The following is a 14,673-nucleotide window of genomic DNA, read 5'->3' as shown; positions in this document are numbered from 1 at the left end:
TTGGTACATTTTTGATGTTGTTCTTTTGAAAATTGCTCATCTAATGTTGCTAAAACAACCCCGGGAAAGGTTTCCACACAGCCCATATTAGCACGAATGAACTACTTCACGATAAATCATCACTGCCTTTACAATATTTGCAAAATAACAGATCAATTGTGAGCCTATAAAATTCTTACTAGGTCACATAATATCTTCCTGGAGGAGTCAAGTCTACAGTCCAAGTACAGTGATTGTGTTGTTTCATGTTGAACACTGTTGTGTTAGGCTTACTGATTTAGATACAACTTTTTACTTTATAAACTTTATAAAAAAAATCTGTTAACACTTTGAACAAAACAATACTAATATGAAATGTGCAAAAGAGGGCGGGGCTTCCTGGTGGTTGTCAGTGTTTTCAGATTGGCATGTCCATCGACCGTTTTTATTAAGGAAGTATGCCATATTTTCTGAAGTAAAAAAAATATTTTTGCAGAAGCATAGTCCGGTGTTCAGATACACAAAGCAATACTTGTAAAAGTATTACTGAAGATCTGACCGGAGTCTTAACAATACCTGCATATTTTTCCTTTTCGGATTCATCCATGGACCAAAAGCAGTAATCGTAAGCGAAAACCTAAAGGTAAAAAAAAAAGAAGAAAAAAAGATTTGAACATCACTGCTTTGCTCTTTTGACTGATTTATACTTTATAGGATGCAGTGAAGTGTGCACTTGGATTTAAGATAATATTACCTTGGGCTGACTCCTGCTTCCAGTACACAAACGGGATGGGGGGAAAAAACAAAAATATAAACATTAATGATCAGGGTTAACACAGTTTTTTTTGTTTTTTGTTTAAAAGGCAAACATTAAGCGTCTAATAGTGTCCAAGACAACTAAATCAACAAGAGTATCAGAATTTCTGTACTCCAAAACATTCAAGTTAACATGCACTAGGACCCAGAAACCTAAACCCTGAGTCCATGTCATCAGCTGTACTTTGCTCAGTGGACCTGAACACAAGATCCCTTGGCGAGAAAGAGAAGGTTGACAGACCAGAGTAAACACACTGTGAGCTCTGACTCAGAGCTGCTCTACGACTTCTAGGACACCCCATATATATGCGTATGGCAACAGAATAAAATTATGCATTAGGATTGTCATTGTGAATTTTATATAAATATATAAATAAAAAAAAAAAAACATTTTATTGCAAACCGTGTTTTCGGCTTATCCTTTACGACTAACAACGCTCACACAATCTGCTTATTTCTGCATCCTGCAATAAAAATGTTTAAATACTGTGATGGCCATCGGTAGAAACCCTTTCCTGCCTTTATCATTTGCCTTGGATGATCTCAATCCAAAAAGCCGATGATGCAGAAACACAAAACAAAATGGCGTTTCGGTTCCATTGACCTTGTGCTCGACTCGGCTCGGCATTTAAATCAGGCCGTGTTTTAGAGAACTCTGCAGCTAGATAACGAGCGGAACGGCGGTCTCTCCAGTCACGCCGCGAAGTGCGCTGGAAGCAATTCGACCCCTGTGGAGCAGTTTTTTGGGGCGCTGGGGGCCGTCTGCTGGGTGAGACGTGCAGGATTGATGTGTTGGAGAAGAGAAAACAGCTAAACGTGGGGTGGCATATTTGTATTTTCAGCCAAAAACTGACGTTTTTGACAAAAACGTTTTTCGGCCGAAAATTCAGTGCATCCCTAATTTCCATAGCAAAACCTATAATGTACTTGTTATAGCGACGTCCTTAACAAAAACCTTTTTGGACGCAGTCTCCGGTGTCCTAAAAGAATCTGTAAATTTTCCGACATCTTCAAGAGAGTTTCTGCTCTGAGGTTTCTCAGTAACATGGCACATGCTGAAGGTTATTCGTTTCAAAGAAAGACGAGAAAAAACAGGCTAAAGGGATGATGGGCTGTTTACACATCTGCTATAACGTGAATAAAAACAGGAAGTAACTCGTTTAGGTCTCTAATGTAAGGCTATCCGTTAGCATGTTCACCCTTGTAGTAATGCATTAAGCTATTATTAGCTCAAAATACAGAGACTGACGACAGTAATAATGCACAGGATACTGGGAAAATGTAAAAAACACACAAGTTGGGTTGTTGGAGAGTTTTAACTTCTGGCACTCATCAGAGTTCGTCACTCATCTTTTGTTTCTGAGTGGTTGTTTGAGTGAGCACTGACAGTGTGAGGATTGCATCTGCAGCTGCTGCACTCCTGCACAGTGCACACACTCTTACACACATCCGTGCAGAACATTCATTTCCCTAGAGACAGTTGCCACTCCTGCATAGCTGCACAGTTCGAATTCTGAGGATGAGGCCAGCAGTGCACACAGCATGCTCCTAAATTCCTTTCGTTTATTACAGCAAGGCTCGACGGGACGCTGAATAACTCTCAGCTAACGAAGGGCCGAGTCTAAACCAGTGACCAGGCGTTCTGTGATAAGGATCATCCGGTTCCTCCTTCTCAGGTAAAAAAAAAGCCCTCAAATATGAGCACTGAAGTGCTGTGAAATTGCATATAAATAAATCCCTGGCATACAATTATGGGTATAACTGTATTATTTACATGAATATAAATGCACCAGATATATCAATTACATGTTTAAATGTAATACTGCACTACAAGAACTTCCAAATAGAATGGTTTGGAATAAAAGCTAGGAGTGGTAGAGAAATAAACTTCTTGAGAAATGAGTCACTTGATAACCGTTATTCTGGCCACAGACACACATTTTCCTTTTTATTGTTAACATTTGACATGCAAAAACAAAACAAAACTGGAAGCTGAAGTCGGCTCTAGCTGCAACTCGCTAGCATTACTGATGAGTCAGGATTTTTTTTTTAATTGTTTTTAATTACATGCCAGGTTCCTGACTCATGCACTCGCAGAACTGAAGGAAGAATAAATAAACGGAAAGTGATTAGCTGCAATTCATTACGAATATACAAATTTATGTAGGAAAAAAATATATATATAATTTGTTGAAATCCTGTCCATCTTTCAGACTAGGGTTGCAAAACTTTTCATGGAAATTAACAGGAATATATAGGAATTAATGTAAATAAACTGAAAATTTACAAAATTGCAGGTGAGCCTTTAACGGGGAGCATAAATGTAGCAAAAAATCTTGCAAAAAAATCTTTAGAAAATCAACCAGATTTAATACAATTTCAGTTGAATTTCTACCTGCACATTCATCACTGAGGCCACACCCCCTACATGCACTGTGTGTTTCTCCATAACATAACACAAACATCATTTCCTGAAAATAATGTAAAAAATTTCCACCTTGCCGTGCGTTCACGCAAATAATTTACTTGGTTATTTATTAAATGTATTTAATAATCATTGACTTGCATGACTAACACACTGCGATCATCTACAGTACCAAAATCCACTACGAAAACACAGCCGGAGACCATGTGAGCTTATAATCTCACGTAACCCCACATGCACATCACCTCAGCAGCATAATCGTGGCATTATATCTGTCCATGTGCTGCAGACTTTGAGCTGTGAGTAAGTATGATGGAGTATTGACACTGTTATACAGAGGCAGCTGTCAGTGTGAGTCAGAGGGGTGATTAAGAATCATGTCTCCCCCCACGACTCCTGATCTCGTGACCGTGTGACACGACGTCAGAAAGATGAAGGAAGCCGTCACGTACTTTCTCGCTCCGTCTCTCAGCTTCTCCGTCTCTCAGTTTTTAAAAAGAATAATGTTACGCCTCAGTTGTATGTGAATATTCAGCCCGTGAGCGGTGAGGTGACGTCGTGTTCACATCCTGACCCACATTACAGTCAGGCGTTTCTCATTTTTCATTCTAGTACAAAATAGGTTAAGGTGCACATTTGGTTTGTTTTCGAGAGCAGGGGGAGCAAACTGTTTATAGATGCTACAACATTGGTAGGATAAAAAGTACACGTTGTTTGATAAACTGCGAACAAAACTGTGGGAAATTTTAGTGCAATGAAAAGAATTAAAAACAATCCAGAACAGACCACCCTGTCTTCAATTATTTTCCTAAACCAGCACTCGAGGTGAAATAAAAAAAGAAAATGTCGCACAGTCACAGGGAGCACCGAGCTTCATAAGTCAAAAAAAAGACATCGTTCTGTGTACATCGGGAGCTGAGCGACTGGTGACTGGTGACTATTCTGAACACGTGTTACCACGTCTGCTATTCTGAGCACGTGCGCACCCAGTCCCCGATCTCAGTTCCGCACCCACCCTCCTCGCCAGATTTGGCTCGAGGACTTCGCCCTCCTCCCGAAGCTGAAGATCCAGCTCAAAGGTCGCCGTTTTGACACCATTACGGAGATCCATCACAAAGCGATTAGAAAAGAAGACTTCCAGGACACGTTCCAGAAGAACACTGGGAGCACTGTATTGCTGTGCGAGGGGACTACTTTAAATGTGATGGTGTGTAAACATAAATAAATAAAGTACTTTCTTGTAAACAGCCAGTTTTGAAACTTTTTGATACCACCTCGTATATCATTGTTACAATGTATTTTTCTGAGTGATCAGAAGTATTGTAATGTCTTATATATTTTACTACACGCGTGTGTCTATATTTATAGTATAAATAGAATAAAAAATATGCGTAAATAGAATGCAGAGTATAATCAAATATCTGACAACAAAAAAAAAAAGCTGAGCTCAGTGTGTAAAGCTCCAGGCTTCTGTTCAGAAGGTCATGGGTTTAAGTTGACCTTGTGATCTGACCCTAGAATAAGAACAAGCTTGGCAAAAATAAATAAAAAAAATAAAATGATTTCACTGCAGTGTACTTGTCTAAGTGACAAAGCCGTTCTTGTTCATTAACGTTTCCCAGCTTTCTTTTCTGAATCAGCTCTTTGATCCAACAGTGTTATGTTTGCATCTATGCGGGAAAAAAAAGGCAAGAAAATGAAAAGAAGGAAACAGCTCCAGTGAAAAATTAAGACGCAAACTAGGTTCGCCAGGCTGTGAATTATCTTGCAGTAAATCTTTACAAAAATTCAGTAATAAAAACAAAAGAATTTAATAATCTTTAAGCGGGGTTGAAGATGTGGTGAGATGTTACAGATGCTCTGAAGCAGGAGAACAGCTGGTCAGTATGGAGTCATGTCTGAAAACTTGATGGCTTTGACATGACTTCAAAATAGAAGATAATAATGAAATAATTCAAGGAGATTAAAGGTCATGTTTTGTCATATTTTACAACATAAGATTTAAAGGTGCAATAAAATTTTTTCTGGAATATTTTCAGTTTTTGAAACGTAGAGTGATTATTTGATTATTTGTATTTACCTGGCTGCACTGAGCACCTGCTGATTTCAGACTAAGAGAGGATTATAAGACGAAAAGTTTCTATAAAAATGAGAACTTTGGGAAAAGGTTAATCCAAATACAAACGTCTCAGATTTTTACAAGGTTTTTTCTCAGCCATATAACACACCAGTAGTAAAACCGGGACTTTATTTTTTAAACACGTTATATATTTTCCAGGTTGTTGTATTAGTAAGTCTTTTAAAAACGCCTATTGTGCCTTTAGCTACTTTATACAAAAGCCTGTTTATTTACAACGACGGAAATGAATTAACAGTAATGAAGCTACTTAAAAGAGTCTAATCATCACAGACCTGCTACAACATGACACAGGTGTGACAACACGAAGTACAACGAGACACACACACACACACACCTTAAACAAACAACGCTGCAATAAACCAGGACAGAAAAAACACTAAAGCTTTTTAGTGCAAGCTGAACAGCTCAACACTACACCTATAGTAAAGAAAGAAAGAAAGAAAGAAAGATAAACAATTGTGAATAATTCAATAAAAAACTTTAATATTTAAAATACCTCACTACAATTGTATCTATTAATTAGGGCTAAAACAATTCCTCAATTAACTTGAGTAAGTCTAATAAAAAAAAAAAAATCATTGAGGCAATTTATTTGTTTCATTTAGTAGTTTTAGTTTAGTTTAGTTTAGTTCATTGTGTTTCCCTACGGATCATAATTACTGACGCACCACCCACTAAACTTTGAAACGCACTTGACAGGTAACACAGAAGAAGCTGCAGAATGAAAAAATGGAGGAACAGAGAGAAAACAGCGAAGGATGAGGAGAAGATTCAAGCCAAAGAAAACCACAGAAAGTTTCCTAAGTTTGGGATAATTTCATACTAAAACAGAAAAAACTGAACAGTGCGTTTACCTTTTTTAAGAGTAATTTATAATTGATTTTTATATTTTAATTTATATATTTGTATTTTAATGTAATGTGGCAATTAAATGCACTAAATGGGTTTAGGTTTTACAGATTGCAATTTCAGCATTAAAAAGGAAACAAATTACTTGTTCATTTAAGAGACTCGTCTCATTTGCTCTTGTATATTTAGTATTGTGATTTGATAAGGAAAAACGTACTTCTGATACGATTAATCGATGGTGTAATCGGTAGAATACTCGATTACTAAAATAATTGATAGCTGCAGCCCTACTAATAACTATTTAATTATTTTTTTACATTTTGAATACATCAATGCTAATTTTATCTATTAAACTATTCATGTTATTTTATACTGTTTTCAGCATCATTTATTTGTACCAATTTATTTTCGTTCAGATTTTTATTTTGTAAAGCATGTTTTACTGTGCCAAATAAATATATATTTAAATAAATAAATAAATAAATAAATAAATAAATAAATAAATCAGGAATAGAAAATATGTATTAAAAAAATAATAAACACAAACGTGACCACTTTAAATGGACACCATCGTGTGAACTGCGAGAATAAAAAATGATTTCCTACAATCTGGACACTTTCAAGCACTAAGACCCATCCGAGTGTGTGGTACGAGGTACGGAGATAAATACATTTATGCAAAGTCATGGAAATAATTCCCTTGAAGAGGAAGACAACAGGGAAGTGAGAAAGAGACTGTCTGATGTGACGGGTGGGCTGCCGTATGCTGTCTAACGCCCACCTGAACAATGAATATGAAGCGGAGTGTGCAGGAGGTGCGAGCGGCCATGTTGTGCCCATGTGAACCGCGTCGTCGAAGGCATCTGGTGCGGCGTTAACGCGGGCACGAATTCAGCACATGAACTCCGGTCTGCAATTAAACTGTCTGTTGGGTGAAGGCAGCAGGCGGCACGTCCTTTTACTTCCAAGTTTAAAAATGGCTCCTTTTGTCCGCGCTGCATCCAGAGAAAGCCGTAATGGTGCTCGCTTGTCTACTGCCATAAAACAAGAGTTTATGGCCAACAGATGCTAAAGCTACCTTCTATGCTCGGCTGTCTCACGTGGAGAGCCGTCATTCGGCTGAGAATGACCTAGGTTTAACCTTACCCCCCGTCGCCATGGCGACAGAGGGATGAGGGGGGAAAAAAAGGAGAAGACAGTCGGAGGAGAGTTATGCCCTGACGCATGGCAAAGTGCTGCGTGGTTATACACAACTTTATCCCAGACACAAACACACACACCTAAATGATCGCTGCACAAAACAGACAAAATTCCTTATTCCTTAAATATTTAGTTGCAATAAAATAAACAGCTGCCGAACCCACAAAAAATCTTCTAATTCTGGATTGTGATTGGCCAGAGGGTGTTAATTATTTCTCTTTTACAGCAGTATGGACATCAGTGTAGGTCTACATTATGGATCAACAGACGAGTGTCATCAGTGATAAGGTTAGGGTGTTTTAGTTTATCCAACATGCATGGAAGGAGACTCTGGTATCAGCTGGAACTTTTCCAGAAAATTTAATTTTTTTTTTCTTCAAAACGGCATCTATAATGGAGGAGAGAATGGGAGCTCACGATGTAAAATATGGCTTTTTTTCGTCCCATAGTGGGGAAATTTCTGAGATATAGCTGTAAACTAATTAAAAAAAAAATAGTATGATGTGCACTTTTATTAATAAATTAAGTGTATAGGGATATAAAATAAACTCATTAATAACTGTATATAAACATTCACATTGTGTGCCTTACACACACATCCTGTACTAATATAAACTCTCAACATTTGTCCATATATAAATATTCATTTATATGAATTATGACCTTCATATTTATTTGCTGTACATACATCCACATATATTTACATTCTATAGATATATTTGCACATTTATTGTCAGTTTGCACAAATGCTACTATTTGCACTTCTGGTAGATGCTAAACTGCATTTGTTTGCCGTGTACCTGCACTATGCAATGACAACGATGTCTCTATCCATCTATACATTAATATTTACAGTGGCATAAAAGGAATTAAGCACTTTGTTTGGGATGAGTTGGGAACTAATGGACATCATCCTGTTGTGGATTGTTTTCTGATAACACCACCAGACACAATGGTTTATTATTTATTTATGATGTAAGTGATACAAGTTAATGCTGCCTTTTTCTCTTTATCCTCACGTGACCCAGCTGTAATTTCTGGTTCTGCAATCTGTATAGGGATCTAAAAGTGGAGGAACAGGGGAAAGTCTTGGCCTTTTCGTACGGGCAGCAAGAAAGTGGAAACGCTTATCTTGAGCCACCGAACGTAGCGTTTTTCTGCTAAATAGGGGCCAAGGTTACACTGCTGTGAGTGGAAACACTGTAGGGATCATTCCTCGTGTAATCGCCTGGAAAACAGCCGTTTCTACACAACTCGTTCTGGTCACGTGTCTGTCTTAATAGCTCACCCAGATATGAGACGAAAACACTCCTCGGTTTAGGGTCATGTGACAACTTTCCGTGACCACTGCTACATCTGAACGAAGCAGGACGATACCAATCAGTGAAGTCTGAAACGGGTATTTGTAAAGTGAAAAGAGGACCGTTTCTGTATAAAATCGGATTTGTTTTCATCGCACGGAATAAAGACGAAGCCGGTATAAAAACTCTGACGTGACATGAGCTTACCTGGAGTCGGCTTTTCCCAGGTTCCCGCTTGCCGGATGCAGGAAGGTTTGGTTCCCCTCCATCTCGATCACACATTTTGTGTTCAGGTCCTTTTCTGTTGATAAATATAAAGGCGAAACATGGATTTAAACACGAACATTTTACAATTTATGGGTAATAAATTATTATAGGCCTATGTGCTTGTTTTGGCTTTGCAAAAGAAAACCACCTGCGACAGATAGTATGAAAGAATGATAAAGGGGGGGGGGGGGGGGGGTACTATACGGATTACAATACTCCTGAAAACAAACAAACACTCCGAGAGTAAACTAAACAAAAACTGCCCCCTCGAGCGATTTGTTGAATGACTGATGCAGGACGTTTTGTTGACTTGAGAGGTAACGAGGTTTAATGGCTTAAAAGCAGGACGTGTTAATTACAGAATGATTCTATAGCTGGAACTAAAACAAACAAAAAACCAACAACAACAACAACATCCCGTTCGTCACATTCATCTAATTATCCCATCGGATATTGCATTGTCAAAGATTAGAAAGTGGATACCAAGTAAATCATTCTTTGATTAATAAACTGTAATGTTACAATGCCAAACCGCTGTGGTGTAAAAAGAATGAAACACACGTCAGAACGTACAACTACTGTAAAATAATCGGCTTAACAATAATGCTGGTTCATCACACAACTTTGTCATAAAGCGTCCCATTAGAACCTTCCGTACTGGACCAGCAGTTGATGGTTCCTGGAGCAAAACGTTGATTAAATGCGATTTAATTATATGCTATTTAATATATAACCACCTCATGTCCCTGACTATTCAATTTAATTATGTAAAACACACAAGAATGTTTTTTATAACCGCATTCAAAACAGAACCACAGACAAAAAAAGGAAACGATCGGTCTTTAACGAATGACCAGGAAAGTACATTCTAATTCTATTCACTAATAACCATTGTTGGTTTTATAGCGTATTCAGTGTCCTAGCAGCTCAGTGATGGAAACTTGTAGAGGAAGTGTCGCTGACTCAAAAATCCTTGGACACGGCACAAAACGGCACCAAAATGCCAACGAGCTGCTCGTTTTAAAGAGGAAACCTCGGTTTCCTGCCTCATCCGAGAGCCTGGAGGAGGAACTGGGAGAGCGGAACTGGAGGAAGAGCTGAGAGAAAGAACGTGTAGAAACATCTGATGTACTGAAAACTGATTATTTGTGGAATAAAACAGCGATAATTTTTCCCATAAAAAATGGTTTGGAGATAAAAATGTTCATGAAGCAATCAGTAAAGCGCCGCCTCGTTGGTCACGCACCCTGTACACGTCACTCTGGTGAGCTCATCTCTTTCCTGTCGAGTTGAAGCTTAGGGAAAATTATCGAAAAGCCCAACAATAACCTTGCTCTAAATTCTTGATGTGAGCTGTAGGAACATGCTGTTATGCAACGTTAGCAAATAGTTCATTATGGCTGGCTGAGACTCCCTTCCTTCTTTTGTTCACACACACACACACACACACACACACACACACACACACACACACACACACACACACACACACACACACACACACACAGAAACAGAAACAAGGAGAGATCTGAGGAAGTAAGGCAAGGAGAGGCATCTAAGTGAACTCTCGTCTGCTCATTATGCCCTGAACATATACACCGATCAGGTATAATATTGGGACATTATTCTAAGTGGTGAAGTGAAGAACACTGATTCTCTTCATCATGGCACCTGTTAGTGGGTGGATTTATTTATTAGGCGGTAAGTGAACATTTTGTCCTCAAAGTTGATGTCAGAAGCAAGTAATGATTTGTTTAATAGTTTAATAAAATTGTGACGTCTAGACGTCTGGGTCAGAGCATCTCTAAAACTGCAGCTCTTGTAGGATGTTTTGGTCTGCAGTATTCATTATCTATCAAAAGTGTTTCAAGGAAGGAACAGTGGTGAACCGGCGAAAGGGTCGTGGGCGGGCGAGGCTCATTGATGCACGTGGGGAGCGAAGGCTGTTCTGTGTGGTTCGATCCAACAGACAAGCTCCTGTAGCTCAAATTTGACAGGTCAGGACTGTTTTAGCAGCAAAAGAGGGACCAACACAATTTAGTCAGGTGGTCATAATGTTATGGCTGATCAGTGTATAGGAATAATAAAACAAAGACCTACACAACAGCACATGTTGAAAGCTGAGTCTTAAATCGGTGCCTTGAGTGAGGGAGATTAGTTCGATCTCGGAGCACAATAAGGTGAAGTCGTCTTGTGACTGAATTTTACACACAAATCCACCATGTGACGAACTCTGATACCTTTTATTTTTCTGAGTTAAGTGACAAAGTTCACCTCCCGGGGATCACTGCACCTCCACGTTTCAGGTTTACCAATAACACTGATGTATATATTTGTTTTTCTTTCTGGGAAAGACCCAAAACTCAAAGAGCAAGCCAGCAGGCCAGAGCAGTCCTTTTTCTGCGCAAGAGCATGATGACAAATCCCTTCCAATAAAATGATGTGAACACGACCCAGGGTCAGAGACCGACAGGTTTACGCAAATATTTTAACAAAGAAGCACAGTTCCTGTGTCTGGTACCGCCGAATCTCACGCATGAAAATGTCTGCTGAGAAAAACCGTTCATGTTAAGTGACATCATTTTGGTAAAGTGAGCACTTCCTCCAGGTTAGGGTGGTGAATTCTGGGTAAATTTCTGGAATACCCCCTGTATACTGAGCCACTTAGTGGCAGTTAAAATCGATAACAATGTAAGAAACATACGTCTGTGATGAATAGATCATTGTTCCGATTTGAGCGTTAAAGTGACCCTGAACCCGAACCGTCTCTCTCTAAACACTCATAAATAACGGTAGCATTACAGGAACATAATTGGACCTCAAGAGCAGAATAAAGGTACAAACGAACACCTTTCTACGTGACCCAAGGGTGTACGTTGTATTAAGCACCGTGTGTTGACGTCATTAATACGTGAGATTTGCGATCTGGTTCCTCACCTCTCCGGTTCATGGGTCGGACGCGGACGGCCACCTTGACGTTCGAGTTGTTCAGACTGGTTTCTCCCATGTTTGCAGACCAACAGCTCTTACCCGCAAGAAGACAGACGTTAAGAGATAGAGAGAGAGATAGAGAGATCCAGATGCTTTAGAGATCCATGTCCATAAATCCCAAAATCCTTCAAAATTTATTTTGACATTTCAGCCTCCGGGGTGGCAAAGTCATGTAGAAGAAAAGAGGCCATCATGAGGTCAATCTGGGTTTCAGGATCTCCCAATTCACATTTTTTTGTCTTGATGGAGATTTAATACGATAATGAATAATCCTGAACCAGGAACAGGAAGGTGACAGTCTGACAAATCCGTGCCGGAGTGTCACCAAACCTCCACTGAAGATCAAGCAAGGCCTCTGGAGCTTTGTGAAGGTGTCAGAGAAGATCTTTAAACCCTCACTCACAGTGGACTCTCAATGATATTGCGAGAATGATCACTGAATTGACTCGAATATTAATTTATCATCTAGTGCAATACTGCTTTTTGTAATAATAATAAAAAAAGAAATCAAGTCATCAAACTTTTATTCTTCACCTTTCTTATATAAATATAAAACTATTTCTGCTCTGACAAAAGAATTCTCTCCGCTAACTCAGCCATGCTAGTCATGTCGATTATTTATTAGCTAGCCAGCTGACCGGTGACTAAACATACACCGCAAACTGGTGTTATCAATTTTAATAAAAAGGAAAAATATATATATAAAAAAAAGCCTAAACAATACGTTAAAATTTACAGACGATTGAAAAAAGCAAACGAAATATTACACCATGACAGTGTTAGGAATCGCCTCAGCTTAGCTTAGCGTCACACAGCAGCAGCGGTGGCGTCGGCGGCGCTGCCTGGCTAACAGACTTCATAATCAAATCCCCATAGCGGCGACACACGCGGTTCCATCCGTCAGCATTCCATTCGGACTCTCCCGAAAGGACGGCCTCATGTTCTCTTGGTCCGCGTCATATCACGGAAAATAATCGCTATTAAAAAAAGGAAGGAAGAGAAGCCCGGTGTATCAGAGCGCAGAGAAGCGGGGGAGAGACAGCCTGAGAATCCGGGACTGGCCGCTCAAATCACCTCACATATCAGCTTCCTCCCGTCAGTCATCAGGCAAAGATACGCCCCCTTACATCCGGGTTCTTATATCCGTGAGCGCTGGGTAGCGTTTGGCACCATCGCGGTGAGGTCAAATCAACACTGGACCTTACATGTCAATGTGGTGAGGTACAAGAAAATAAAAAGCTCTAATTTAACGCGTTATATAGATATATAATTGCACAAAACTCACACCATGTGACCATTAAACTAAAAAATTAAACAAATTAATCTAATGATCTGAACTGGAATATTAATTTACGTAATTAAACATATTAATATATTAATCATCTATTACGGAAGTCCTGAGAGGCCATGCATTATAATTTGTTTTCTTTCTCCTTTTCTCGTGATCACGACTTGTTTAATTATAATAAAAATAAAAATAATAATAATTGTTCTCCATTTTTTCCACGTGCCCCAAGTGGTTATGATTATTATCCTCTTTGCTGCATCTAGAACATTTCTCGTGATCAGTAATTCATTTCTTCCCTGCGTATTGAAAACTAAGTCGTAATAACGAGAAAACAACTTTTGTTTTGACCACGAGAAAATGAAGTCGTGATCACGAGATAAAAAGAAAGAAAATTATATTGTGCATGGCCGCTTAAATTGTCCGCATGAACCCGATATGATAAATATTATATGCCTAAATCCTAAAACCTTTTTTTGTTGTTGTTATTGAATTTTATTTTTACGAAATTAATCATTAAACGTCACACACTGTCTTTTTATTTGAACTTTGCTGTACAATGGTGCGTAAAACAATAACAATATAAGACATTCATAATTAATCTAGAAATATTTATCAATATTTCATATATTCTTTAATATTCTGTTAAGATTTGGTTTTTAGTTTCTTCTTTTAGGACAACAAACAAATAAAAACTAATGCTGTGGCGGCATCTGCTGGTCAAACGCACTCACTACACCCTCTGCAGATTTAAAGTTAATTAGATGCTGATGATTTCTGATTATACTGTATATTTAAATTCAAAACGAGTTTTTAGCTCCTGGTTTTCTGACTGTCTGTAATTTTATTGTATAGTAATAATTGGCATCAAATATTAAATAACATGGCCATTAGGGTTGCATAAGCAAGTGCACTCTTAGTGCTGGTCCCAAAACTGGATAAATGGGGAGGGTTTCATTAGAAAGGGCTTCCAGCGTAGAACATGTGCCAAATCAAACATGCGGATCACGAATCAAAAATTCTCAGTGGATCGGTCGAGGCCCGAGTTACCAAACACCGCTTATTAGTAGCCATCAGGGTACTGGTGGAAATTGGGCTACTATTGGCCAAAGGATGAGAAAGAGAGGAGAAATATGTCTACAGAGACGGCAGGAAAAGGAGAAGTAAAGGAGAGTAGAGGTACTTTAAATGTTGGTAATATGACTGGTAAAGAGAGAGAGGGAGCTGATATGATGGAGAGGAGAAAGGTAGATATGTTGTGTGTTCAGGAGACCAGGCGGAAAGGGAGTGAGAGCAGGAACATTGGAGGTGTTCTACAACTGTTCTATCATGGTGTGGATGGAAAGAGAAATGGTGTAGGGGGGATTCTGAAGGAAGAATACAGTAAGAGTGTAGTGGAGGTGAAGAGAGTTTCTGATAA

The 14,673-nt window shown here is 38.8% G+C and overlaps 1 protein-coding gene across 5 annotated transcripts in view; it reads right to left on the bottom strand.

Moving 5' to 3' along the window:
• The window catches only part of kif13ba (kinesin family member 13Ba), a 36,690-nt gene extending 23,613 nt beyond the window's left edge, over window positions 1-13,077 (bottom strand). For 2 of the 5 annotated variants that reach the window (XM_083551010.1, XM_083551012.1), the window contains exons 1-4: window positions 11,915-13,060; window positions 8,918-9,011; window positions 734-749; window positions 556-616 (exon numbers count right to left, since the gene is read on the bottom strand). In XM_083551010.1, coding sequence (XP_083407136.1) covers window positions 556-616; window positions 734-749; window positions 8,918-9,011; window positions 11,915-11,984 — 241 coding nt within the window. In that variant the 5' untranslated portion in view covers window positions 11,985-13,060. Of the gene's footprint in view, window positions 1-555; window positions 617-733; window positions 750-8,907; window positions 9,012-11,914 lie in introns of all 5 variants that reach the window. The other 3 variants (XM_083551013.1, XM_083551014.1, XM_083551011.1) reach the window with 2 other exon arrangements.
• Between the last annotated feature and the right edge of the window lie 1,596 nt (window positions 13,078-14,673).

The sequence above is a fragment of the Silurus aristotelis genome, assembly GCF_946808225.1.
Source record: "Silurus aristotelis genome assembly, chromosome: 9".
In the NCBI taxonomy this organism is placed as follows: Eukaryota; Metazoa; Chordata; class Actinopteri; order Siluriformes; family Siluridae; genus Silurus; species Silurus aristotelis.
The sequence above is the reverse complement of the archived record's forward strand: the minus strand, read 5'-3'. Positions and strand labels throughout refer to the sequence as shown.